The following is a 24,836-nucleotide window of genomic DNA, read 5'->3' on the forward strand; positions in this document are numbered from 1 at the left end:
TTGGTATTGGTGCCTGGCTACACTGTAGAGAAGTGGAGCCCTTGAAAAGTTGGCGTCAACCTATTTCAGTTATATAGACTCCATTACTACCATGTATAAATAAAACTTCAGATCGCCTACCTATTAACCTTTTTTTCCATCATGTCTCAGAAAGAGACTCGCCTATCATGTAAAGCAACCTTTGCTTAATGACCAGGCATCTTCCCTATTTACACACAACTATATGCCAGGCAGCCTAAATAGATTATCCTCAATGTCGTTTTCATTGCCAAATTGCACCTTCTTCAAGTCAGCATTCACCAATAATGGAGCCTCCAGCAAAGAAGATTCGGTTTTCGTGTCTGATGGAGCTGAAAGATACATAGGCTTCTGCCACCTGTATTTGTCCTGCTTATAATCCCAAATATTCGAGAACCTCTCTTTATCTTCTTTGATCTTGACCTGGGTCAGCTCCTCCTGGAGCTTGTTGATGTCTTTGTCCTCTTCGGTAGTTTCCGTCTCTTGACTTGTGGGAGCTTTTTCGTGGAGGAACACTTTGCCATTTTTTACCACCACATCCACCACATGTCTTCCCTTGCCATTTCTTGCTCTCTCCTGCTCTTCCTGCTTTCTTAGCTGTTTCTGCTGCTTTCTCAGCTGGATGGCTCTTTCCACTGGAGACGCCCACAGACTAGAGGCCGAATTTGGAGTCTCGAAATCGGCTGCCTGGTCAATGATCTTCGTTCTCTCCACACCATTCTCCTGGAAGTTCAAAAGGTTGTCCAATCTTTCCTGTGCCTTCAGAAGCTCAGGATCCTTGTCTTTGGTGGACTCGTACTTTTCAATTTGCTGTTGTATTTTCTTGGTCTCCTGCAGCTGCAAGGCCTCCTCCGCTTCCTTTGCCCTGTCTTGTTCCAGTTTCCTTTCAACTTTGTGGAAAAACCTCTCTTGCTCTTTAAAATTATTCGTTCCTGTGGAATTCAATGAGACTGTAATCTTTTCTCTCTTCTTCGCCTTGGGCTGCACGATAGTCGAGACCTTTGGCTTTCCTTCCAACTCCTCCTTCTCTCTTTCCAAAATTTGCTGGATCTCAGCGAAATCTGAGCTAGACAATAGCTCCTTGCCACAGAATGAACAGGGTTGGATCCCCTCCTTCACACAGATGATCTTACCGCAGTTCAAACAGTTCGGAAACATCTCAAACAGAGGGTGCCTGGTGCCCATGCAGTTGCAATAGCGCTTTGCAGTGCTTGAAATCTCCGAAGAATTTGCCACTTCGAGTTCTGTAAGAGCAGATTCTATGTCTTTTAAGTTGTTCAAAGTCTTCTTTTTGGCCTTTTTGGCTGCTTGTGTTTGCTGTGTCGATTCTGTTGGTTGGTCTATCAGCTGCGAAGTGGTGATTCCAGTTGAATTTGGCGATAAAGGTGATCTGCTTCGGTTCTGAGTCTCTGTTTGGGCCAAACGTGCCATCTTGGCGGCTATTTTGGACTGAGGAAGTGAGGCAACCTTTACAGACTTACTCTTGGCCGAAGATTTCGGCACTTTGAGTCCTAGTTGTTCATCATCTGTTAATCCATATATCAGCACCAAAAATGCATTTATGAATTTGAGCGCATCAGGAGAAGTTCCAAGCAAATTCACAAAATGGGTTTCAGCCTCTAGCCTGTTGTGGAGGTTCACTACTGCGTAGTCCAATATTTGACCCAGCGACTCATCGTCCAGTGGCAAAACCGTCTTGAGCATAGGAAGACAAAGTTCTTTCGCTTTGTATTGCTTGAACTCGATCGACATGGTTGCTTGTGTGGTCAGGGTTGATAGGTGAAAAGAGTCAGTGCTTTGTTTAAGCAAACTAGTTTTCATGCCTTCTGCCATTCATCATCGGGTGGGTGATGAGATGTCTGCCAATTTTTATCGGGTTAAATCAGATGTTTACTACAAAGAATAAATTTATGTGTCAATCGTTATACTAAAGGGTTGGTTCTAAAAGCAGTTTGTGACGTATATTTCACTTCATTCAAAATGAGTGATACCAGAGAAGAGCTACAGTCTAAGATAGACAAGTTGAAGGGTGTGTATTTTATGATTTTTTCGATTTCCTGACAGGACATACTAATACAACCTTAATGCAGAGGAGATAGAGCAGCGTAAGCGAGACACTCAGACAGCTTCAGGCTCTGTTGAGCCAAAGGCCGTTGCCGATCCCGGTTCAAAGGTTGCTAAGTTTTCGTATAGCTATCCTGTTCAAAATACAAGGTTTAGAGGTAGCAGGGGCCGAGGTCGGTATTCCGTTCCTCGACACAGAAACCTGACTCTGGTGCTAGCGCAGGGTACGCCATCAGACCCCGAAAACGGACTGTCTGATCCCTCAGAGCATGAAGGGGAGATACCTGTGGGTGCTGGAGACAGATTTGTGTCAAAGGTAACAAAACGTGGTCTCAGTCTGGTGAATGAGAAGGTGTATGCTAAAGAGGAGGAGCGACTACAAGCAATTGCCACTCGGAAAGCCGAAGCTAAGCTGGCATTAAAAGCGGAGAGGCATAGGATGGCGGTTCTGAAAGCGATTTCAGCCAACAGACTTATGTATGGTGATGTTAACAGGAGGATTATCAACGGACACCAGTTCGTTCAGGTGAAAAATACCACCAGGCTTCTATTAGTGTCTGACCCCATCCCCAACTTTCCGCACCAAATCGCCATAGACGGACTCAAGTACCAGACCTCTCGCGGAGTTGAGTATAAATTGGTAGTTGAGCCTAACGGGGTTGAACCGTGCGTATCTTTTTCTTTGAGATCTGGTGAACCAGAGTTTCTAACAGCCACCACCAGCACGCGAACTCGCGAATATTGCAAACATTATTCACGAGCTGGTAAGTATTTGGAGTTCAAGAGTTCAGACTCAGCAACGTTTACTAACAGAACATCTCCGCGTTTTCTACTAGGCATATGCAGGAATGGAGAAACATGCCGTTTCATCCACGATCCAGAAAGAATCGCTCTCTGCAAAGACTTTGTGAGAGGAAGTTGTTTCAAGGCTGACTGCCTCTTGCAACATAAGCCCACCCAGTATAACTCACCTTCGTGCAAGTTTTTCAATATTGCCGGTGGTTGTACAAATGAGAACTGTCTTTACACCCATAAGGTTGAGACCAATGATGTGGTGTGTAGGCCGTTTGCTGTTGGTGGTTATTGCGAGGCAGGTCGTGATTGCGAGTTCAGACACAGCTGGGATTGTCCTGACTTTATTGATTATGGATCATGTCCCATGCTGCCGGCTTGTAGACTCAACCACGTCAGGCCCAAAGTTTTTAGTCACAACATCGTCAGAAACGAGGATAATGACGGAGTCAGCCCTATCAATCAGGATTCTGTGTTTTCGTGGAGAACATCTGATGATGGTTCTTTGGTAATATCAGGCAGCGACTCTGATGATGCTGATTCTGAGATCGGTGCCTTAAATCCTGAAGAGGAAATGGATCACAAGGCAGATTTCTTGGAATTTCAATGACGAATCATGGAATCCAATTCATTTGTCAAACTACCCACGCGGAAGAAAAGCGACAAGTCTACGAAGTGAAGAAAATGAATGAGAAAAATACCGTAAGACCTCTGCAAAATATAAAAAAGAAGAAATGAAAATGAAAATGAAAATGAAGATACGTAAATGCTAAGCGAAGCTCATGGTAGCTAAGTGACTTCTAATAATTGAGAAAAGAAAAAGCTCGTAGTAGCGTAGCCTCATGTGGGAGAATGCTTGTAATCATGATGGTTCCACAATGACTCGTTATACAATCGAGCATCCAATGGTCTAGACGATGACATCCATGTGTAGACGTTCTTACTTTGATCGTCAATGTAACCGTTGGTGACTTCTGGATTTTGAGAGAGGTTGCACGAATTGTCGTTGTATTCGCAATCCAAAAGAGAATCACTTCCCACTAGTTTTTGAAATTCATTCTCGTTCCACGTCGCATCCAGAGAATCGTATAACAGCTTGTCAATAATTCTTCTTTCGTCAAATGTTTCGGCATTTTCATAGTTGGAAGGATTATCCGACGAATACAGGATGTCTTCGACAAGTTCTGGTGTGGCATGGTCGTAAATGCTTCCTGTGTCGCTCGCCTCTGTTGCGGCTTGCTGTTTTTGAAAGTACTTGGACGGAATTCGAGGCAGCTTCCGGAGTTTTTTTGAGAAACGAGGATCATAGTTTTCATCGTTGGCCAGGTTTCGAGAAGCCCGTGCTATAGAATCGAATTGCTCGGTCTTCGATACTGTCTGCTTCTCTGAAACGTAATCTTCCAGTGGAGGCAGATCTGGAACATTGTGCGACTTTGTTGAAAGCCCAGCAAAAGGCTCTGGTCTACCTCTCAGAGGTAAGTTGCAGTCTGGTGCGGGGTTGGTGGTGCTTGCCTTCAACCTGTCATCTTCGCGGATCACGCTGTCGTCGAAGTAATTTTCTGCGCATATATCCTCAACAGTTGCTCTAGTTGCTGGATCCCATGTAAGGCAGTATCTCACTATTTGCTTTAGCTTCCAAAATTCGGATCCCAGGTCACTTCTTGATAGAATATTTTCAAAACAATCACCCTCTGCCAAAGGGAAATTGAAACCACAGCTCTCGGCTAGCAAATACGCCTTTGGCCAGTATCCTCCGAAAGGCTCGTTTACCACGTCGTCGGAATCAATGCTGGATTCTGTCATTACCGGGGTTCCTTTGTAAAATGAAGGTGGGATTGGAGATCCCAGTTTGGCCAGAATGCGAAAGATCTGGTCAATCTCATTACTTCCTGGAAACAGTGGAGAGAAAGTAGCAGCTTCAACGACAACACATCCAAAAGCCCAAACGTCTACAGGATATGAGTACTGTCTGTCCCGCAGTAGGATCTCGGGAGATCTGTACCATCTCGTTGAGACATAAGCTGTGTAGGGCTTGGTGTTCTGGACGTGACGAGCCAATCCATAGTCTGCAAGCTTGACGATGTAGGAGTCGTTTTTGCGGTTAGGAGGGATGTTTTCCTTAGAACCATAAAAATTGACAGTTTGCATCACCAAGATGTTCTCTGGCTTGATATCCCTGTGGAAGTATGAGCACCTGTGAATGTGACGAATTGCACTTAGAAGTTGGCTGAGAACACTCTTCAAAGTGCGAGGGGAAAACAGAGTAGTTTTCCTGGCTTTCATGAGCTGGTAGAGGTTTTGGTCCATGGTTTCCATTACAATTTGCACCTTGAAAGATTTTGAATCCACAAACACCTCAAAAATTTGAACAAGTGCTGGATGTGCCTTGATCGCCCATATGAAGTTCAGCTCTTTCAGCCTGGAACAATCGCTCAGCTTGACTACCCGTTTATTTGTCGACTTGATGGCAACGGTTGGGTTTGAAGGACGATCTCCGACCGATTGCATCATCGTGCCCGCTCTGGAAGTATCATCAACTAAGAGAGCTTCCATAGTTCCTTGTCTTGCCTTAGCTAAGGAGACTGTACCGAAGCTCCCACTGCCAAGAGGTCCAATAATCTGGTAGCGACTCTCCAATTCCCTCACAGGAATTTCCAGAGACTTAACAGAATATTCGCTGTTCATAATGGGCATTTAATTGACCTGAAATCAAGAAAAAAATTGAAGTTTTGGGTGTACTCTCGCCAATGTGTGTTTCTCCTTGATCTGTCACAACCAGATCAAAGCCTAAACTCACCAATCGTCTTAACAAGGAAAAACACTCCGAACTCAAACAAAAATTCAGCGGATAAAAACGGATAGCTTTCTGGAACGTTTGCAAGTATTTCTGTCTTTTCAATACTTGAAATCTGTTGTGTGGTTCGGCAATGGCCCGAACAAGCGCCAGTGATGAGGATTTTGTATGACAGATAAGCCTTTGTCCTGCGATACCACTTCAATAACCTTGAAGCCTTGACTAGTACCGAGGCAGAGATTTTGCAATTTGGATCTTCAAATTACTGCTGAGAGAAAAATTCTTGGTCTTTGTTCTTGCAAATGCAGAGGAGTTAACGTTTTGGAGTAAATATGGGGCATTTAGCGAGAGGCCAGTATTCTGATGTGTACTGCCCAAATCAGGTTGGAACAATAGTTCTTAGTTATAGCTACGCTTTGTTCGTCAATCTGATTTATTTAAGTATAAAGTCTCAGGTATTCCTGTTGAATTCTGGTGATTGCCTATCATCTCGATGTACATGGGATATCTGTGGTCGATTCTCCGTGTGACTGTCCTGTAGAAGGGCAGATCTCATCTTCATGCAAGTGAAGCCTTATCTGCAAGATGACCCGATTGGGCGATTCCTTGGATCATAGCAAGTAATGTGGGCTCTAGCTCAGAGACCGCGACCACAATTTTTATTATTGCTTGGATCATTTGATGTTTGCTAAGGTCTTGATATATGGAAGTTTGAGTTTTTTTAGCAGATTTTTCGGGCAAGGAGTTTCGAGTAGCAGGCGCAAAGTTGGCCATCATGACTTGGGCCTGTGCTGCTATTGGTAGCTACCGTACTGTTCGGTTTCATGTGCATCTTTTCTTAGAGTATTAGTGTGAGTTTTCAAAAAGACGTTTCTATGCAATTGCGTATTGAGGTTAATGGGATATTGGTCAAATATCGGTGATTCTTTTTGGTGATCACTTGCTGGTGCTCAGTTCAACACTTATTGAACTGAGCGCTTTCTCCTTTCATGTTTGATCACTGTTCGCCACTATTCACACTATCACTCAGTTTCCTCATCTGGTCCATTACTTTCACAATGAACGGTCTCAATTCGTTGATCTCCAATAGACTCAGATTGTCCAGTTGGATATAACTCTCGTTCAACTCTTTTAAACCCTTCCGGGCTTTAAGTTGTCTGATCTCCCTTAAGTCCTGTATTATTGTGCGTATTTCATGAGGTTTGTCTGGCATATCATCCGAAGCCCTAGTGGGTTAGTATCGCAAACTATCTGGTTGCTACCAAGTATACTCACTTCTCCAGTAATGCCTTGGAAATTTCGATCCAGTGCCATGGCAGCTGGGCAAATCGGTCTGAATTCTTCACTTCTTGATCGTAAAATGCTTTGAGTTGTCTCACTGTGAGCCATTGTGGCATCACGATATTGCACTTGTCTTGATTTTTGAGGATTATGGCCAGCCATATTGGAACCTGTTCTCTCTTCATTGGTCTGAGAGCCGGTATACGCGTCTAGAAAGGGTTAGCATAGGTAGCAAAAATAAAGGCACTGGAACAATCTCTGACACAGCACACTTACTCCTATAAGCTGCAGTTTATCCAACGAATATCTGGGCAGTATTGTTATCATCTCGTTCTCGGCCAGGAAGTTGACTTCGCCGGGGGTCAGCGTCTGAGTCAGTTTGGCAGGTATAGACATCGACGAGGCTGTAGATTAAGGAAATAAACACAGAAGAACAATGGAATGAGTAAAATCACTCAAAAAAAAGCAATATTAGCAGGCTTTATTAACCTGCTCAACCACCATATCCCATGAAATATTTCAAAGTTCCAAAGACGCGTTCGGGAGTACTGTTGCTTATGTCATCGATTATATAAGTCACCGGCCGCAGTTTACGTCATTGCTACAAATAAGCCTGGGAAATGCGGTTCTGCTCAAATATACTTCTAAAACAAACTCGAGAACAAACCTTGCTATCGCATTTTTAGAATTAAAGGGTAAAACTCTTAGCTGGCTATATTTGTGAATGGCTTTGAGTGACCTTTTGTCCGGAATTAATGAGAAGTCGGAACAATGTCGGTGAACAAGAGGATACAAGCATTGAACAGGGCGAGATCGCTTTCGCCAAGCAGGGGATCCTCTCTGGACTCTGATTCCGACGATGAAGTGGTAGAGCCACCACAGCGAAGCATTAAGTCCTCTTTTGGTGGTAGAAGAGGCAAAGCAAAAGGCATTCATCGTCCAGGACGATCAGGCCGTTCGGAGTTCCATAATCGTCAGATGCGTGATACACCAATCCTGGAAGACGATGACGAGGAAGGGTCCTACGAAGTGATTCCAATGCTTCCTACATTTCGCCAAAAGGGCGTGCCGAAACACGAGTACGAATCCGAGCGGCAGCTAGACGAGGGGAGCAGTAGGGGTCAGAACTTCACTGAGGATGAGACGCGAAGGAGACTGGAATCGGAGCTAGACTCAGAGGTAGATCACACCTTCAGTTCTCTGAATGCTGGAATGGATCTTTTCAGGGGTGAGGAAGTGCCGAGAGTGGCCAATGATGAGGCGTTTTCATCGTCTGACTCGGAAGCCTCAGATGCGGTAGAGGATAATTTGGACCAAAGAACCAACAAAGAGATTTCGGAAACCAGTTCTTCGGGTCACAGGCGGAGCTCGCATGGTTCTGATATCACAGCAAAGAAGAGCCTTCGGGACGTTATTCGGGACAGACTCAGCATGAACAGAGTGTCTACCGACGATTCTACGAGCCACGCTAGAAGGCGAGCAGAGACCCTTCAAACGATGGACAGCGGCAAAAGTGAAAGGTTCTTGAATAGACTGATGAATTTTGGAAACATTACTTCGGGAGGACTGACTCCTGGTGCCTCTAAGGCAGATCAAACCAAAGAGACCGATGAAGAGGCAAGGATTTATGATGTGGACATTCCACTTGATGACATGAATCTAGAGCAACTTAATGATGAAGCCAATGGAATAGTGAGACAGCACGGTTTCAATTCTAGTGCTACACTTACACCCAGTGGTATTGCAGATTCAAGTCCGTCTGCAAATGGTGCTCAGCATGGAAATACAACGATGGAAGAGGGCTCTAGTCTTCAAATGGAAGGAAACCACTTCTACGCTCCAAATCCAGACTATTATATGAGAGGATACGATCTCAACTATGACAATGCTCCCAACGATGATGACTATGTTCCTCCACCAGAGAAGGTGAGTGCGGGTGTCCTGTCTTCGTTACTCACCTTGTACAAGAATCCTGGCTTTGGTAAGTCATTTTCGCGACTATCAGACTCAGGCGTTTTCACGCCAAGATCGGGGTCACAGACTCCTACCGAGTCTGTGAATGCAGGTTATGATCACCAATCATTGTTGGATAAACTCAAAAGGATTAACTCCACCAACTCGCTACCTCGGCCTAGTCTGGAGAGAAGCCATTCTGAGACCGATGTCAATCAAAGGGGTCGCGGTCACAGACGTGGATTTTCCAGCCACACTTTGGGTGATATGTCTTCCACCATAGGCGATTACACTCATTCATTGTTCCCTGGCAAGAAATTAACCGAAGCAAAGATCAACGAGGGGAAAGTAGAGGCTGAGAAACTTAATATGCCCCGGTTCGCTACAACTCGCCCGAAGGACAAAGGAAAGACCATGAAGAGCCGTCTTGTGAAAAAGAGGTTGGAAGCACAGGCCAGAATCACCGTTCATATAGCAGATGTTCTTCAACGTCAACGGTTCATCCTCAAGCTATGTAAAACGTTGATGCTTTATGGAGCTCCCACCCATCGTCTGGAGGAGTATATGACTATGACGGCCAGGGTTCTGGAAATAGATGGTCAGTTCATCTACTTTCCTGGTTGTATGATTGTTTCATTTGGTGATGCTGCTACCAGAACTTCCGAGATGCAACTAGTACGGTGTGTGCAAGGTCTAGACTTGGGGAAACTTGATGATGCTCACCAGATCTACAAGGACGTTGTTCACGATGTTATAGGAGTTGAAGAAGCTGCTGAGAAAATTGAGGCTCTTTTGAGAAAGCCCCCACTGTACAACGCCTACATATGCGTGTTCATCTACGGGTTCTCCAGTGCCATGGTGACTACATGGGGCTTCAAGGGTGGTTGGATAGACATGCCCGTTTCCTTTGGAATTGGTTGTTTGGTTGGAGTGTTACAATACATTGTTGCGCCCAGGTCAAACTTGTACTCTTCAGTGTTTGAAGTAAGTGCCAGTATCGTTGTTTCGTTCCTGGGGAGGGCCCTAGGGTCGGTGGACGACAAAGAGACGATATGCTTCTCTGCAGTAGTTCAGGGTTCTCTCGCTTTGATTTTGCCGGGTTATATTATTTTGTGTGGCTCTCTAGAGTTACAATCGCGGAATTTGGTTGCCGGTGCAGTCAGAATGTTCTATGCCATCATCTATTCGCTTTTCCTAGGATTTGGAATCACGTTGGGAGCTGCTCTCTATGGCTGGATAGATCACGGAGCTACTTCCGAGACTGTTTGCAGTACGGCCCATCAAATTTCGCCATGGTACCGGTTTTTGCTGGTTCCTATGTTTGCTATTGGATTGGCATTGGTAAACCAGGCTAGATGGCAGCAACTTCCACCAATGGTGATCATAGCAGGAGGTGCCTATGTGGTGTCATATTTCTCGGGGCTCCACTTCTCGAATGCTACCGAGTTCACGTCAGCAATTGGAGCTTTCATGTGTGGTCTTCTGGCCAACCTGTATTCCCGAATCCGAAAAGGAGTGGCAGTCACTGCGATGCTTCCTGCGATTTTCGTGATAGTTCCCAGTGGAATTGCTTCACAAGGTTCCTTATTGTCTGGTATTAATACTGCAAATGAAATTGTGAACTCTACAACTGGAAGTACCACTACTTCGACGAGCTCTTCCAGCACTTTGTCATTTGGTGTCGTCATGATCCAGGTATCCATTGGCATCAGTGTGGGGCTTTTTGCAGCCACCATTGCAATTTACCCGCTTGGAAAAAAGCGTACTGGTTTGTTTACGTTGTGAGTGGTTCGGTTTTGACTATTTTGGTTTAGTTAATGGTCAATTAAGAAAAAAGAAGACCTGTAGGAGGACGTCGTAGGGGAGATTTGTCCGGAGCACCCTCGGATATGTATATGCATCTCTTTATGCACCTTTCATCAATGCCCGAGACTGGTCGATAGCTCACGACAGAACTCCGAGTCGAAATAATCATAGCAGGGTCATTATTTACCTGTCATTTATTCGATATCAGCTCTGGACTCAAAATATACCCTCCTCATATTTTCCTCTTCCGTGTATTTAGCCCACCGGAAACTTCCGGTGCGACGAGATCTAGAATCTGATTTGATCGGAATCCGTCGTCCACTACCTCGCTTATTTGCAGGTCTGGTTGTTACACGATACAACTGCGTCCACCCTTGTTCGTCTCGCCAAGGAACAAACCAGCTCACCGTTTCCACCCCAACAAGACATTTCCCTTCAGTTTCTTCTTGGTTGCGACGAATTTTGGTCAGATACTACAATTCGCCTCTGCAATTTCTGCCACGATCTTTGTTTTTTTCAAATCGAAGCCTAACCCGAGATATTTCTTGTGGTTTTTTCGACTTCGCCTTGTTCAAAGAGTTCCGTTCCTTTAAGCCAAAAGACCAACTTTTCGGCCAAAACAAAAGTTTTTTTTTCTCATTTAGACCATAGCTTGAAAGCTGTATTTTGTCTGATTTCGCCAAATGTCTTCTCCGGCTGAACTGTTGGCAGCCCGTCACGCTGCGGTGTCAGAGCCCACATCATCTGTTCCTGCTACCGAACCGTCGGTCGGTTCGTCCAGAGGAACAGATGTGGAGCCATCAACTGCAGCCACTTCCGAGGAACCTGATGATGAGCTTCTGGTTTCCGTGAAGCCTTTGAAGATCAATGAAGAGGCCTTCCCAGTACTGGGTCACGAGGTTTCCTCATCTTCTTCCAAACCACAATGGGGCCCTCTAATGGTGACCAACGTGGTCGTTTCCAAAACAAAAAATGGCAAAGAAAGTCCTGCGATTCGTTCTCAGAACGTTTCTGAGACGTTTTTCATAGACGGGGACCAGCAGGCGGACATTTCCAGAAGCGAATTGCTCAAGGTCCTCAATAAAATCAAGGTTGAGAATGGGGTGAGTATCGAGTCTACGTTTTCGGCCAAGACTGGAAAGAGAACTTTTCTACTGAATGGGCCCCAGCAAAAAGTCAAGAAGACGAGGAAGCAGATTCTTAAGGAGTTTACGAAACCAGTGGTCGTCAAATTCACAATTCCGGCCAAACTCCGTTCCGTGGTGATTGGATCAGCAGGCAAAACTTTGAAGCCGATCATTGAGGAATCGGGCGTTAAAGTTGATATCGGGAGAGAAAGCACTCCAACCCCACAATCTGATCTTCCAGAAGATGATTTCTTCAATAACGTGGTTCCTGTTGTGCTTGAAGGTGACGCTGAAGGCTGTGAGATCGCTAAATCTATGATTATTGCAATCGTTCACGAAAACACCAAGAATTTATCTGTGAAAATACCGATTTCCAGCAAATTGAAGCCTTTTGTGTATGCTGAGGTCAGCAAGATCCAGCTTCCCGAGGGCGTTGGCATTAATGCTCCTACCCGTCAACAGCGGTTCTCCCATATATCGGTAGAAGGTCCCAGAGAGTCTGTGCAACAGGTTAGGGAGACTATCAAGGATTTGCTCGCGGCCTTGGACTCTACAATTGTGTCTGAGTTAAAGACTGTTCCAAAGGGTATACACGAGCTTTTGGATCCCAACTACATATACGATACTGCCAATGTGGTGATCCGCGTTCCAGATCTTGACGATCCTTCCTCGCAGGTTGAGTTCATTGGTACATCTGCTGATATTGCAAAGGCCGTTGTCATCGGAAAGGAGAGATCCCAAGACTATTTTGTGGATGCTCTCAACCTTGAAAAGTCTCACGGTGGTAACTACGAGCACGCCAAAATGCTGGCTGCCTATTTTAACTACTCGGGATTCTTTGACGAGCTGAGCGAGAAACACAATGTTAGGATTGCCAGTCCTTCTTATGACTTTTTGGCTGATAAGTCAAACAAAGTTGTTGGAATCAGGATAAGTTGTAAGAGAGAAACGAAAGATGCTGTTAAGGCCACCAGAAAAGAAATCGTCGATAGGGTGAACAGCATTTCGCCGTCATTTGTTAAGGTGGTTGAAGGTGTTGACCCTTTTGTCTCCAAGTCGATTGACACAACGGTTGCCGTTGACAATGGAGTTGCTATTGTGCCTCTTGGATCTCTTGTCAAGAAAACGTTTTCCACAGCTTTAATCTTGGTCTCTCTTCCTGAAGAAGGCGAGTTTGTGCCATCTCTTGCAGAGATCGATGCCAAACTCAGAACAGTCGAGGCCTCGTTTGCTGAGCTTATTGAGAAGTCAAAGGATATTGTCACCCGTGTAGTTGAGATCCCTTCTGCTGACCAAGAACTTTTGGAAGGCCCACATGGTTCTTCTCTGAGAGTTCTTGTGTCTGAGCTTGCTACCGATTCAGTGAACATCAAGTTCCACCAGAACACCGAGGGTTCTTCTCCAGACAGCTTCTTGATCCATGGCTTCAAGGAACCAGTCTCTAAGGTTGAGTCCGGTCTTGAAAAGGCTATTTACGATGCCAAAAACTATGAGACTGCTTCGAAGTATAGCTTGTCTGTTCCCTTTGCCAGATCGCTTTTAGCCAAGTTAATTGGACAGAAAGGCTCCAACCTGAATGCATTGAGGGATGAATTTGAAATCAAAATTGACGTTCATGACAGGAAGGAAGATGCCGAGACCAGCGATATCAAGCTCACTGGTTTAGAATCGAATGTCTCCGAATGCTGCAAGAGGTTGGACAAACTTCAAAAGCAATGGGCAGACGAAAAGACACTCAGACTTCATGTGGAACAGAAATACCACAAAAAGCTGATTGGTCCAAATTACTCCTATGTGAACAGACTCCAAGATAGATATTCTGTTTCAATCCACTTTCCACCTGTGAATGCCACCAACAATGTGGACGAGGTTGTCGTCAAGGGTCCTTCGCGTGGAGTTGCCAAGGTGGAGGAAGAGCTCAAGGCGTTGTTGCAGTACGAAAAGGACAACGGCTACAAGGAGACAATTAAAGTGCCAGTCAAGGCGCTTTCCAGAGTGATAGGAAAGGGCGGTGACCGCATTAAGGATATTGCTGCGGTTACGGGTGTGGAGATCAACTTCAACGGCGACGACGAAGACGAGAAGAAGGCTGGATTCACAACATTTGAGGTTGTTGGTAGTCGCGCAGCTAACAAGGAGGCAATAGCCAAGATTAAGGATATTGTGGACGAGTTCGACAACCACGTAACTCTCAGTGTTAACGTTAACCCCAAGTATCACTACGCCCTCGTTGGCCAGAACGGTTCTGTGAGGAAGGAAATCATCCGCAAGGCTGGCGGTGGCGATGCTATTGCGCCCAGGTGGAGAGAATACATGCAAATTCCCGAGAAATCGTCTGGAAAGTCGGAAATTGTTTGCTCCGGAAAGGATGAGGTGGTGAAGTCGATCATAGCTCAAATCGAGAAGATTGTCCACGATCTCGAGAACGTGATTACCGAGGAAGTGGTTGTGCCCAAACAGAGGCATGGACGGATCATTGGAGCTGGCGGGTCGACGAGAAGAGACATATGTTCTGAGTTTGGTGTAACGATTGATATTCCAAAGCTTAACGTTGAGTCGGACGTGGTTAAGGTGACCGGATCGCCTGAATCTGTCGAGAAAGCCAAGGCAAAGATTGTGAGTCTTGTCAAATAATAGGAGAAATCAAGTGAAAGTGCGAATTTTTGCAATTTCGCCTATAGAGTATCTTGATCAGTGAATAGTTTAAGCAGTCATATATATATGTGCAAAACCCATAAAAAAATCATCCAATCCATCGTTTGGTGTAGGCATTGTGTGATGGCGTGAATACTTGAAGAAACTACGCAGAAATGAACATAATTTGGCCAAAGCAGTAGACTGGAACAACCCATTTTTACCTTGGACCAAAGTCACCGGGAATAAATTTTCGTCCGGCTTCGACCAAAGGCTATATTGTTCAGAATAGCATAACCCATGGTAGCTTATCTTATCTTAGCTTATCACGCCTACAAAGATCTTGACATGCTCCATAACCAAAACGCTTTACACAATGACTAGGCCTAGATAAGATCGATTACATATATGTGTCCACCCACTCTGGGCGATATTTCCATCTGGTGGAATTCTGTATTTTTTGTCTGTTTATATCTATATTCACATCAACAAAATCTTTCGACAACTCCACGGCTGGCCCACTCTCTGCCCGTGCGAATATGACAGCTCAGCAGCCCGGGGTTCTTTTGGAAAGTGGACTTAAGTGCGATGACAATCTCATTGGACAATACTTCTTCTGAGTGATTTCGAGTCAAAACTCGATATCTGACATCCAATCACACACTTACAAGTTGCTTGTTCCAGATCACTATTCAAAATGGATATGGACATTGAAGTTGGGGAGTTCGAGAGAACCCAGACCCCGTCGCTGATAGGAGAGACCATCAGAGGAAACCACCACCAGGGCTCTGAGCTCGCTGATAGCCACACACCTTCAGTCGCATCATCCAACCGTTCTCGCTCTCAATCCCGTCCTGCAGCGGTTCTGCCATTGCACAATGAACTGGACTCTACCGTCTCTCTGAAGGAGCTGGAAAGTGAGGGAGTGCTGATGAACGATGAAGAAGGCGAGTTCGTCGATAAGGTTTTGGACGATGAAGGTCATGTGAAGCAAGAGTCACTTCACATCAGCCAGAAATTGAAAGATGGCGAAAATGACGTTGTGAAACCGAAACCAAAGCCGTTTGTGCCGACTGAAGAACCGGTAGACACTGAGTCTGTGCACATTTTTGGGGGTGACGGTGACCGGTACATAGCCCCGGCTTCGAAGACCCACTCTTCCGCAAACTCGACTCCAGCACCAACTTTCAAGGTTTCGAGTCCTCGAGTGTCGTCTCCTTTGGGGACTGGGAAGAACACCGGATTGTTGCCGGATGAGAGCTTTAGTCTCCAAGAAGTGATTGACGGTGTCAATAACGGCAGTTCCCAAGAGGCCTTGACTGAAAATCAGCCCGAGGCCTCGGCTCCAGAGTTTGATCCTTCGAAGACTGTGGAAGAGGTCGAACCTGAGGTCCCAGACTCTGCTGCGGATATAGATGCTTCGTTCACTGTCCCAGCAGGAGCACGTGAAGGATTGAACTCACCACTTCTGTCCAGAGCTGCCTCTCAACAGAGATACACGCAAGGAGGCTCTCCAGCTCGCGAAGGAACGGGAACTAGCAAGCCACATTTGGCCCGTGGAGATTCGTATCATGGTGCTTTAAGTAACGACGACTACGTGCAGCCCCTTGGGTTAGGCGAGAGAAAGCCTAGACACGACCCTGGTGCGTCACTATCGAAGACAGCGAGTTTGAATTACCTAAGGTCAATTTCTCGCTCGCGTTCGCGTGTAGCCAACGACAGAGATGCCATTGGTGTGGATCGTGGGATTGACAGCGAGGAGTTGAAGGAAGAAGGAGCTCTTATGGGTGATCAGTTTTCGCAGATACCTGAGCTGGAAGATGCTATTGATCGTGCCCTCAATTTGGTTGGGGGTGATGAGAAGAGCGAGCTTGAGGTTCCCCAAGAGGACGAAGAAGCTGATGCGGCTGAGACCAAAGAGGAGGAAACCGATGAAGCTGAAACCAAAACGGGGGAAGCTGAAACGCCTGAAACGCCTGAAAAGGCCAAAGAGGTAGAATCATCCGAAGTTTCAGCCTCGCCAGCTCCTGCTGCATCACCTTCTAAAGGTGTCTATGTTCCCAAAGAAGACAAACTCACGTTTGAAGACGAACCTGTCTATCTCTTCACTTCATTGGCTGGTGGTTTCCAGGTTTCCAGCAGAACGAGTAGATTGGCCAATATTCTGGCTGCAAACAAGATCACGTTTACCTACAAGGATCTGGGCACCGATGAGTCGGCCAAAAAGATCTGGAAGACTTACAGTGGAGGCAAAACTCTTCCAGGTGTCGTCAGAGGAAGAGACGACTTCATTGGTAACTGGGAGGACATTGAGGAGGCCAATGAGAACTATGAGGTACGGAGCCTTGTCTACGAAACTGTTTGAAGAAAGATGAGACATGGTGAGGGCATTGTGCTATTGGGGTCTCAAAGTAAAGGCAGTGTCGTTGTGAGTTAAACTTTAAAAATTGGACACTGTTTTTGAGATCTCTGTTCACCCTCTAGAGTGTCCTCTATAGTGCAATCTGAACCAGATTAACCCACTCTCGTCTTGCCATCGGCAGCAGTTTCATCTTCCGTGTTTTACACTTTACAACTGACATTTGAAGCGTTTTTATCATCGGCTCGTAGCAACCATTCTTCACCTTCGAAAAACGGCATCACCCCACGAACGTGCGGCGCTGTGTTGGTTATTCCACTTAAAACGAGCCCAGTCTCAAATCCTTCCCAAAATAGGTTATTATCCGGGGCACGACCGCGGGACCGGCCTGTGTACGCCATTTTTGCGGATTATCGCTCGTTTCCATGAATAGACCATATCTCTTCTCAACACCGTATTACCACGCCATTTTTGCCTCGTCTTTGTGTGCAAGAAACAGTTTTCCACTGCGAAGCGCTCAGCAGTATTTTGCCGTGAATATCTTTGCTCCCCGTCACGAGACTTGCACTCAGCCATTTCGCACCAGGAGACCTCCTCTATCTCCCGTTTGAGCTCTTGTTTGTCATCAGCGCTTTCCTCCCCACAAAGGTGTCAAATTTTTGTTTGTACTAAGCACCAGCTTGCACAGACCTTCTGCCCTTTTTTGAGTATTTCCGCACCTGTCGCGCTGGGCCGAATTTGATTGGTGATCACCAGTTTTGTTGCCGTATCCAGCGCTAGAGAGAGTTGACAAACCCACCCAGCGGTATTCGGTATTCCATTCCATTTTTACCCGATTCCGGATCTGAAAGTTTCCAGAAGAAATCACACTTCTTAAGAAAGGTTCGGAGCATTTTGTCCATCAAAAACCAGATTTCCCAAGTTTCATCCCAAGCCTTCTGACTCACCCCTTTCGAGATGGCTTCTTCAGCAGCAAGAGTTTTGCATAGAGAATTCCGCGAGCTGACGGATCCACGCAAAGGGATTCCATCTTTCCATATCGAACTCGACAACGACAACATTTTTTTGTGGAATGTGGGGGTTATGGTACTGAATAAGGACTCTGTCTACAATGGGGCTTATCTAAAGGCCCAGATGAAGTTCCCTTCAGACTACCCTTTCTCGCCCCCAAGCTTCCGGTTCACTCCGGCAATCTACCATCCAAACGTCTATCGCGATGGAAGACTGTGTATCTCGATTTTGCACACATCTGGCAACGAAGCATCCGACGAACCCGACAACGAGACCTGGTCGCCCGCGCAGAGCTCGCGCTCGGTACTGATATCGATCGTTTCACTGCTAGAAGATCCCAACATTTCGAGTCCCGCAAATGTGGATGCAGCGCTTGATTACCGTAAGAATCCGGAGGAGTACAAGCGCAAAGTGCAGACTGAGGTTGCACGGTCAAAGCAGGACATTCCTCGGGACTTCACGATGCCCACTACGGATGATGCCTACGGCCAGGCCGTTGCAGAGGACTATTTGTCTGACAGCGATGACTTCTTTGGAGGCGAAGACAGTTACGACGAGGACGATGTGAGTTTTGGAGAGGATGATGATGTCGAGATGTCTGAAGATGAGGAGGATGAGCATGATGGGAAATAGAAAAAGTCTTCGCTGTGAAGACGAGCTTTAAGGGTCGAACAGGCTCTTATTCCAATTTGCTGTAGCTTTCAAACTTCTTGCTTTGGCATCACGTTCTGCATTATCCATCATCTCTCATACCAGTTTCCTAACGCCCTTTTTCTACTTTTTTCTATCTTTTCTTTGCTGATTTTCCATGTTATCCATTAATACTTATATCCACTATTCTATCGTATCAAGTTGCTTTTATACGGAGTGATATCACTCCTCTTTGGTTCACGTCTGTTGGTCTATTAGCACCCCAAGATTCTCCACCTTCTTCAGAGCCAGTCCCTTCGGATATTCAGCCTCACAAATCATCAACAAAAGCCACTTCGGGCTTTCCACACCGCCCACAGCTTTGAGAATCACGTTGAACCGGTCAACGCTCACCTCCAACCAGTCCGTAGTGTTTTCTGCTTCTCTTTCCTGTAAATGGCGGTTCCATAGATTTAGTGCCACCAGCGAGTAAGCATTCAAATTTTCGGAGGGGTCCAAAGCTTGGACTGAACCGTACTCTGTTGGGTTGCTGGAGCCAGCTTGAAGGTCAAAACTTCTTTCTGAGGCCGAAGCTGCACTCGTACAAGAGCAGAGGGGGTCTCCAGAGGATGACAGTAGCGAAATTGATAAAGGCCTCTTTCCGGGTGTTAAAGGAGACGGAATAAGCACCTGTGACAGCAACGACGACACCGACCTTGGTTGTAGCATGGTAGCGATGCAGTAGAAGGTAGACAAGGTGGTTTAGTAATAAGTAGTGATATATGCTGTTGAGGAGGTGAACTATGTCGTGTTCTAACCCAAACGCGTATTTATTGGTTGTCGCACTTCCTAAGAAAAAGCGTGGATTTGTGTACAAGGAGCCCACTCCTGTCTACAAGCCCTTGTTCCAATTCGATTTGATCATATTTCCAACCGATTTACGTGCTAAAAAATCCGTTGGAAAGGCACAGTTGAGTTTCTGAGGCCAGGTGTTTATTCAGGATTTTTCCGCACCTTTGAGAACAAATTTTCAGCATTTCGCATTTGTTTGTTTGTTTTGTCGCCTGGTTGTCGATGACAATTTGGCAGATCAAGTCAACAAACTCCCAGCCATAGCATTTTTAACCAAATTTTGAACATACCATCACAATGGACAAGCCACAGCAAACAAGGCCAATTTCGGCCAATTCAGTCGCTTCTAGAATGCCATTGAAGGACAGCACCAACACTACCACGCTCGCGAAGTCGCGGCAAAAGCGGTCTTTGTTGGACCAACGGGCCGAGGACTTCTCGAGAAGCAACAAGAAAGTGGAGCCGCGTAAAGTTGCTACTAATATGAGCGAATGGCGGGCTGAATGGCGGAAGATCTTACCTCAGAGTCTGGTTTACTTCGAAAACGACGAGAACACCGAGACCCAGATAAAAGAGAGGAACGCGGCCAAACAGGCACTGGAGGCCTTAGGTGCACGGACTGCTCTTTTTTTCAGCGATAAAGTAACGCTTTTCATCACCAGGCGCCAGTTCGAGAAGAACAAGACTTATCCACCCGGTGATCCCTTCCGTCTGGCTTCCAGCAGTGGTCATCTTAAAGTGTGGACCTATGACAAAGTGTTCCGGTTTATGAAAGACCTCGGAGAGCCAGACCGATTAGCTGATTCCAAAAAACTTTCTTCCTTATTACAACAAGAGAAGCTATATGGGCCAACAGACCGTGATCCTACGGCAAAACGTGATGACGTTCGCTATTTCACCGGCTATTACGTCTACGTCTACGATTTGAAGCAGCAGTATAGGCCGATCATTGTGAAGGAGTGGGCACTGAAGGATGCAGATGAAACATATCCTAGACTCCACCGTTCCACCAATGGGAGATCGTTATTCGTTTCCGATGGGCCCAAAGCACATTTGAACGCGGAGGCCAGGCGCAGAAAGCGTTTGGCATACTTCAGACAAAATGCGGAGTTTCGGGAGTCACTAGTAGCTTGTTCTGCATTGCCGGGACTATTCAAAGATGCTGAGACGCGCAGGGAATACAAGCTCGAGTGGGATGAGTTGAATTGTTCTCCACCTTCGGCTCCAGTGGATACCGCTTCAAGACTGGTGCCGCGGTTGCCACGGATGAATTCAAACCTGGCATCTAATGCCAACTCCGGCATGAAGTTCAACAATGCATTTGGCGAGATCGAGGCCTCTGGTGTGGTTCAACAATCTGTTTCTACGGTGGCTACAAATGGTGGTGGTGTCGGCAATGGGTTGGGTCCAACCAAAGCGTTCACCTCGAGACGTGTTTTGAACGACAAGAAGAAGGTTGTGAGTTTTGACCCTATTGTTCCTGCGAAACGTGCGGTGGATGACGGTCCCCAGACACCTCCAAAACAGACGATTGCCGAGATGGCCAATCCACCTAAAACGCCGAACAACAACGCGCCTCGCGATGAAGACACGCCTAACAAGTCACTCAAACGCATGAAGATTGAACAAGCTGTCAAGGCGGAGAGGCGGCGTGACGTTTGTACGGCTGGCTATTGCGAGAATTGCAGAGTCAAGTATGACGATTTCGAGGACCATGTTTACGAACCCGTTCACCGCGATTTTGCTGTTAACGACTATAATTTTGCCGATATTGACGACCTAATTGCAAAGATTCAGGCTGCTCGAGATCTTGGGCTATGATGCAGATAAAGAAGATGGTCATGAGGCCAGAATATGAAACCAAGGTTGGAGAGCTTTAAGCTCAAAGCACAAACTACCAAGTGATAAAGTTGTGTTAGGCTATATCATGATTGTACTATAAAGATCTAGAAAGTTCAAGCAAGTAGAACATCGATGTAATTGAAGAGCTTTCGAGCTTCTCGCTTTCACAGCGACTTTGTACTTTATACTGCTTTATACTGCTCTACTGCTCACCACCTTTCACTTCCTCCTCCCATTGAACACCACAATATTCCTCAACATAACCAACATGGTTTTCATCCAACTCCGGCATTGTATCCTCCACATCTGTGCAAACCACAATTGTACCCCATTCCATTCCTTCATCTATGTTCTCAAGATCTGATTCAAGATCAATGATGGCCTTGGGCATTAATTGCAGCTCAAAGCGCCGCTGACCACTTGGGTTGAAACCTGGTCTTGCAAGCAGAAACTCGTCACGCCATCTTCCTTTTTTGTCCAAGAACAATTTGGAGACTGAGTCTCCAGAAGAATACAATAGTGGTTTTCCACCGAGATCATACCGTAGCACCTGATGTGGGTTATGGGCCACTTTGCTGGAGAATTTCTGGAATTGTGAATCGTCCAACATGTCTGCCATTTGTTTTGCGAGTGGGTTCAGTTGAGCATTTGAGGCCTCAACTTCTGTGTCAAGAGCCGATTCGTCGATCTGGCCGATTGGAGCCTCGACTGGTTTACGCTTGAGACTTTCAGCATCCATATAGAGAATATAGCCTGGGTGAGAGGGCAACTTAACGCTGAGTGGCTTCGGCTTTGGCTTGGGCTTCACTCCGCTACTTGCCACGGAGGCGTAAGTCTTGGCTGGAGTGTCAGATTTGGCAGTTGATTGCGTCTCCTTTGTTTCCGTCTTTGGCTCTGATATCGATTCTTGCTTGGGCTCTGGTTGCGCAAAAGGATTCGCCGAACTGGAAAACGGGTTAGGCGTGTCAGACGTGAACGGGTTGGAAGAACTACCAAAAATCTCCTTCGAAATGTCGAAACGCGTGGCTTCGACGGGAGCCTTTTTTTCCACCTGTTCTTGCCAACTAGCCATGGCTTTGGGGTCTTTGCGCACAGCACGTAAAGCTCTGACTGAGCCGTTTTGCCGCCTACATCCAGGCTTCTTGCACGCAAAAACATAGAGTACTCTATCGTAGTAGGTAGCTTCAAGATTGGCATAGCTCTGTAGCAGCAGCGCCATTGGCGAAGTGCACGACTTGCACAATAGGAGGTCCTCTTGAGGTGGTGATCTTGAGTCGAGCCACAGAGGCTCGCCACCGATAAAAGTATCCTCTATGGTTGGCTTCTCTTCTTCTGAGATGGGCACATCCACGAATCCCAGGTACGTCGTTCCGTCGCGGATAGAGATTGCCGACTCGTTATCCGAAAAGTCTTCGTCCGACATTGAAAAAAATTAGCAAAAATTGCTGGATTTGGGTTTAAGTAGGATTATTTTGGTGTACGCAGGCTCAAAGGGCAAACTGAAATATTTTGCTGAAAAGTTCAAAAGGTTGATGCGGTCGTGCGGAGGTAATTTGAACTTCCACACGACCTTGGACTCGGCCTGGCGACGGGCGTTAGAAGCAGCAGCAGCAGCAGAGCTATAGTACATAGAAAGAAGCAAGGCAGAAGTCAATAAACCGTCGTTGTTCACACTGCACAAGATCCGATCTAGCATCAAAACTCCCTAGCAGGTATCAACCCCTACGATCCAGATTCGCACCGTCTCAAATCACTTTATTATGCAGGGATGCGGCTCGCGATAACCAAATGGTGTTTACACTACCCGCGCCGGGCGCCTGGGACTTCCCGATAGGGCTAATCAACGTGCGCCGCCCGGCCGAGTTACCGCGGTAAGAACTGAATTCATCCGCTGAGCCGCCTCCGCGTTTGGAACAGGGCTTATCTGATTTTTCACTTGAACCTTTTCTCCTTCTTTTCTTCTTCTTTTCTTTCTCCTTTTCCTCACGTTTGGTTGCTCTTTGCTTCTTGCTCCTGTTACTATGTCAATCCCACTAGAAACTACCATCACTCTGCCCAACGGCAAAACATACGTCCAGCCTACTGGACTCTTCATCAACAACGAGTTCGTGGCTTCCATCGACAAGGAAACGCTGGTTTCGGTGAATCCCGCTACAGGAGAGGATATCGCCACCGTTTATGCCGCCTCTGAGAAAGACGTCGATGCTGCCGTCAAGGCTGGCCGTGAATGCTTCGAGAATGTGTGGAGCTCCGTGAGCGGCACTGAAAAGGGCAAGCTGATGCTCAAGCTGGTTGCTCTGATGGAGAAGCACGCGGAACTTCTTTCGGATGTGGAGGCAATGGATTCTGGAAAACCACGCTTCACCAATGCCATCTACGATATCAACCACTGTATCGATGTCGTGAGATACTACGCAGGATGGTGTGACAAATCACACGGAAAGCAGATTCCTGCGACTGAAGACAAGTTGATCTACACGATCCACGAACCATATGGAGTGTGCGGTCAGATTATTCCTTGGAATTATCCTTTGGCCATGGCCATCTGGAAGATTGCTCCTGCCATTGCCTCGGGTAACGTGGTGGTGATGAAGTCGTCTGAAAACACTCCTCTGTCGTTGTACATGCTGTGTAATCTCGTCAAAGAGGCAGGGTTCCCTCCCGGAGTGATCAACGTGATTACTGGTCTGGGCCGTGTTTGTGGCTCGGCTTTGGCAAGTCACTTGGACGTTGACAAAGTCTCATTCACCGGTTCTACTTTGGTGGGACAGACCATCCAGAAACTGGCCTCTGCCAACCTGAAGGCTGTCACGATGGAATGCGGAGGAAAATCCGCCCTTGTTGTTTTCGACGATGCCAGACTGGACCAGGCCGTCAAATGGGCTGCCTTTGGAATCATGTATAACATGGGCCAGATTTGTACTGCAGCATCTCGTGTTTACGTTCATTCTTCCATCTACGACGAGTTCGTATCCAAGCTCAAGGCTCACGTTGAAGAGATCTACCTACAGGGTGACCCCTTTGCTGAAAACACTCAGGTTGGTCCTCAAGTCTCAAAGGTGCAGCAACAGCGTGTTTTGGGCTACATTGAATCTGGAAAGGCCGAGGGTGCTACTCTGGTCACCGGTGGTGGTGTGCCCAAGGGCTTCAATGAGAAGAGTTGTTTCGTCCAACCAACGATCTTTGCTGATGTTACTCAATCCATGAAGATTGTTCAGGAAGAGATCTTTGGACCGGTTGTGGTGGTTTCCAAGTTCGAGACTGAGGCAGATGCTCTTCGTCTTGCTAATGATTCCAGCTATGGTCTGGGAGCTTATGTCTTCACCGAAAACCTCCGCAGGGCCCATGTATTTGCTAGAAAGGTTCAGTCGGGCCAGGTCTGGATCAACTGTACCAATTCCTCGGATTTCCGTGCTCCTTTCGGTGGTGTTAAGATGTCTGGCTTTGGCAGAGAGCTTGGTGAGTATGGTCTCAGCATGTACACTCAGAGCAAGGCTGTCCATGTCAATTTGACCAGAGATTTGTAGAAAAAATATTAGTTAAAGAGTTTATGAAACAGATTTTGCCCGAAAGGTTGGGGAGTAGCCAACACCCTACCGTAAAAACTAGGTGGCTAGTTGAATAATGCCAACTACCTCAAGGAACATTGATAAAAATCTCGCAATTAATCTAA

The 24,836-nt window shown here is 46.4% G+C and overlaps 13 protein-coding genes across 13 annotated transcripts; 8 read left to right on the top strand and 5 right to left on the bottom strand.

The window, feature by feature from the left end:
* Positions 1–219: 219 nt before the first annotated feature.
* KUCA_T00003588001 (uncharacterized protein) lies at positions 220–1,770 on the bottom strand (the record flags this gene model as incomplete). Its single annotated transcript, XM_022602016.1, has 1 exon — positions 220–1,770. The coding sequence occupies one exon, from the start codon at positions 1,768–1,770 to the stop codon at positions 220–222; it is 1,551 nt and encodes a 516-aa protein (XP_022459602.1).
* A 228-nt stretch (positions 1,771–1,998) lies between these two features.
* On the top strand, positions 1,999–3,484 carry KUCA_T00003589001 (uncharacterized protein; the record flags this gene model as incomplete). The annotated part of the gene is made up of 2 exons (XM_022602017.1): positions 1,999–2,047; positions 2,109–3,484. The coding sequence occupies 2 exons, from the start codon at positions 1,999–2,001 to the stop codon at positions 3,482–3,484; spliced, it is 1,425 nt and encodes a 474-aa protein (XP_022459603.1).
* A 230-nt stretch (positions 3,485–3,714) lies between these two features.
* Positions 3,715–5,568, bottom strand: KUCA_T00003590001 (uncharacterized protein; the record flags this gene model as incomplete). Its single annotated transcript, XM_022602020.1, has 1 exon — positions 3,715–5,568. The coding sequence occupies one exon, from the start codon at positions 5,566–5,568 to the stop codon at positions 3,715–3,717; it is 1,854 nt and encodes a 617-aa protein (XP_022459604.1).
* Positions 5,569–6,665: 1,097 nt separating this feature from the next.
* KUCA_T00003591001 (uncharacterized protein) lies at positions 6,666–7,345 on the bottom strand (the record flags this gene model as incomplete). Its single annotated transcript, XM_022602021.1, has 3 exons — positions 6,666–6,894; positions 6,944–7,158; positions 7,226–7,345. The coding sequence occupies 3 exons, from the start codon at positions 7,343–7,345 to the stop codon at positions 6,666–6,668; spliced, it is 564 nt and encodes a 187-aa protein (XP_022459605.1).
* A 375-nt stretch (positions 7,346–7,720) lies between these two features.
* Positions 7,721–10,687, top strand: KUCA_T00003592001 (uncharacterized protein; the record flags this gene model as incomplete). The annotated part of the gene is made up of 1 exon (XM_022602022.1): positions 7,721–10,687. One exon carries the CDS (start codon positions 7,721–7,723, stop codon positions 10,685–10,687), a length of 2,967 nt encoding a protein of 988 aa, XP_022459606.1.
* A 704-nt stretch (positions 10,688–11,391) lies between these two features.
* On the top strand, positions 11,392–14,469 carry KUCA_T00003593001 (uncharacterized protein; the record flags this gene model as incomplete). The annotated part of the gene is made up of 1 exon (XM_022602023.1): positions 11,392–14,469. The coding sequence occupies one exon, from the start codon at positions 11,392–11,394 to the stop codon at positions 14,467–14,469; it is 3,078 nt and encodes a 1,025-aa protein (XP_022459607.1).
* A 697-nt stretch (positions 14,470–15,166) lies between these two features.
* On the top strand, positions 15,167–16,834 carry KUCA_T00003594001 (uncharacterized protein; the record flags this gene model as incomplete). Its single annotated transcript, XM_022602024.1, has 1 exon — positions 15,167–16,834. One exon carries the CDS (start codon positions 15,167–15,169, stop codon positions 16,832–16,834), a length of 1,668 nt encoding a protein of 555 aa, XP_022459608.1.
* Positions 16,835–17,785: 951 nt separating this feature from the next.
* On the top strand, positions 17,786–18,472 carry KUCA_T00003595001 (uncharacterized protein; the record flags this gene model as incomplete). Its single annotated transcript, XM_022602025.1, has 1 exon — positions 17,786–18,472. One exon carries the CDS (start codon positions 17,786–17,788, stop codon positions 18,470–18,472), a length of 687 nt encoding a protein of 228 aa, XP_022459609.1.
* Positions 18,473–18,727: 255 nt separating this feature from the next.
* On the bottom strand, positions 18,728–19,198 carry KUCA_T00003596001 (uncharacterized protein; the record flags this gene model as incomplete). The annotated part of the gene is made up of 1 exon (XM_022602026.1): positions 18,728–19,198. The coding sequence occupies one exon, from the start codon at positions 19,196–19,198 to the stop codon at positions 18,728–18,730; it is 471 nt and encodes a 156-aa protein (XP_022459610.1).
* Positions 19,199–19,272: 74 nt separating this feature from the next.
* Positions 19,273–19,452, top strand: KUCA_T00003597001 (uncharacterized protein; the record flags this gene model as incomplete). Its single annotated transcript, XM_022602027.1, has 1 exon — positions 19,273–19,452. The coding sequence occupies one exon, from the start codon at positions 19,273–19,275 to the stop codon at positions 19,450–19,452; it is 180 nt and encodes a 59-aa protein (XP_022459611.1).
* Positions 19,453–19,618: 166 nt separating this feature from the next.
* Positions 19,619–21,142, top strand: KUCA_T00003598001 (uncharacterized protein; the record flags this gene model as incomplete). Its single annotated transcript, XM_022602028.1, has 1 exon — positions 19,619–21,142. One exon carries the CDS (start codon positions 19,619–19,621, stop codon positions 21,140–21,142), a length of 1,524 nt encoding a protein of 507 aa, XP_022459612.1.
* Positions 21,143–21,365: 223 nt separating this feature from the next.
* On the bottom strand, positions 21,366–22,586 carry KUCA_T00003599001 (uncharacterized protein; the record flags this gene model as incomplete). The annotated part of the gene is made up of 1 exon (XM_022602029.1): positions 21,366–22,586. The coding sequence occupies one exon, from the start codon at positions 22,584–22,586 to the stop codon at positions 21,366–21,368; it is 1,221 nt and encodes a 406-aa protein (XP_022459613.1).
* A 598-nt stretch (positions 22,587–23,184) lies between these two features.
* Positions 23,185–24,690, top strand: KUCA_T00003600001 (uncharacterized protein; the record flags this gene model as incomplete). The annotated part of the gene is made up of 1 exon (XM_022602031.1): positions 23,185–24,690. The coding sequence occupies one exon, from the start codon at positions 23,185–23,187 to the stop codon at positions 24,688–24,690; it is 1,506 nt and encodes a 501-aa protein (XP_022459614.1).
* Positions 24,691–24,836: the final 146 nt, after the last annotated feature.

The sequence above is a fragment of the Kuraishia capsulata genome, genomic scaffold (assembly GCF_000576695.1).
Source record: "Kuraishia capsulata CBS 1993 genomic scaffold, Kuraishia_capsulata_scaffold_4, whole genome shotgun sequence".
Lineage (NCBI taxonomy): Eukaryota > Fungi > Ascomycota > Pichiomycetes > Pichiales > Pichiaceae > Kuraishia > Kuraishia capsulata.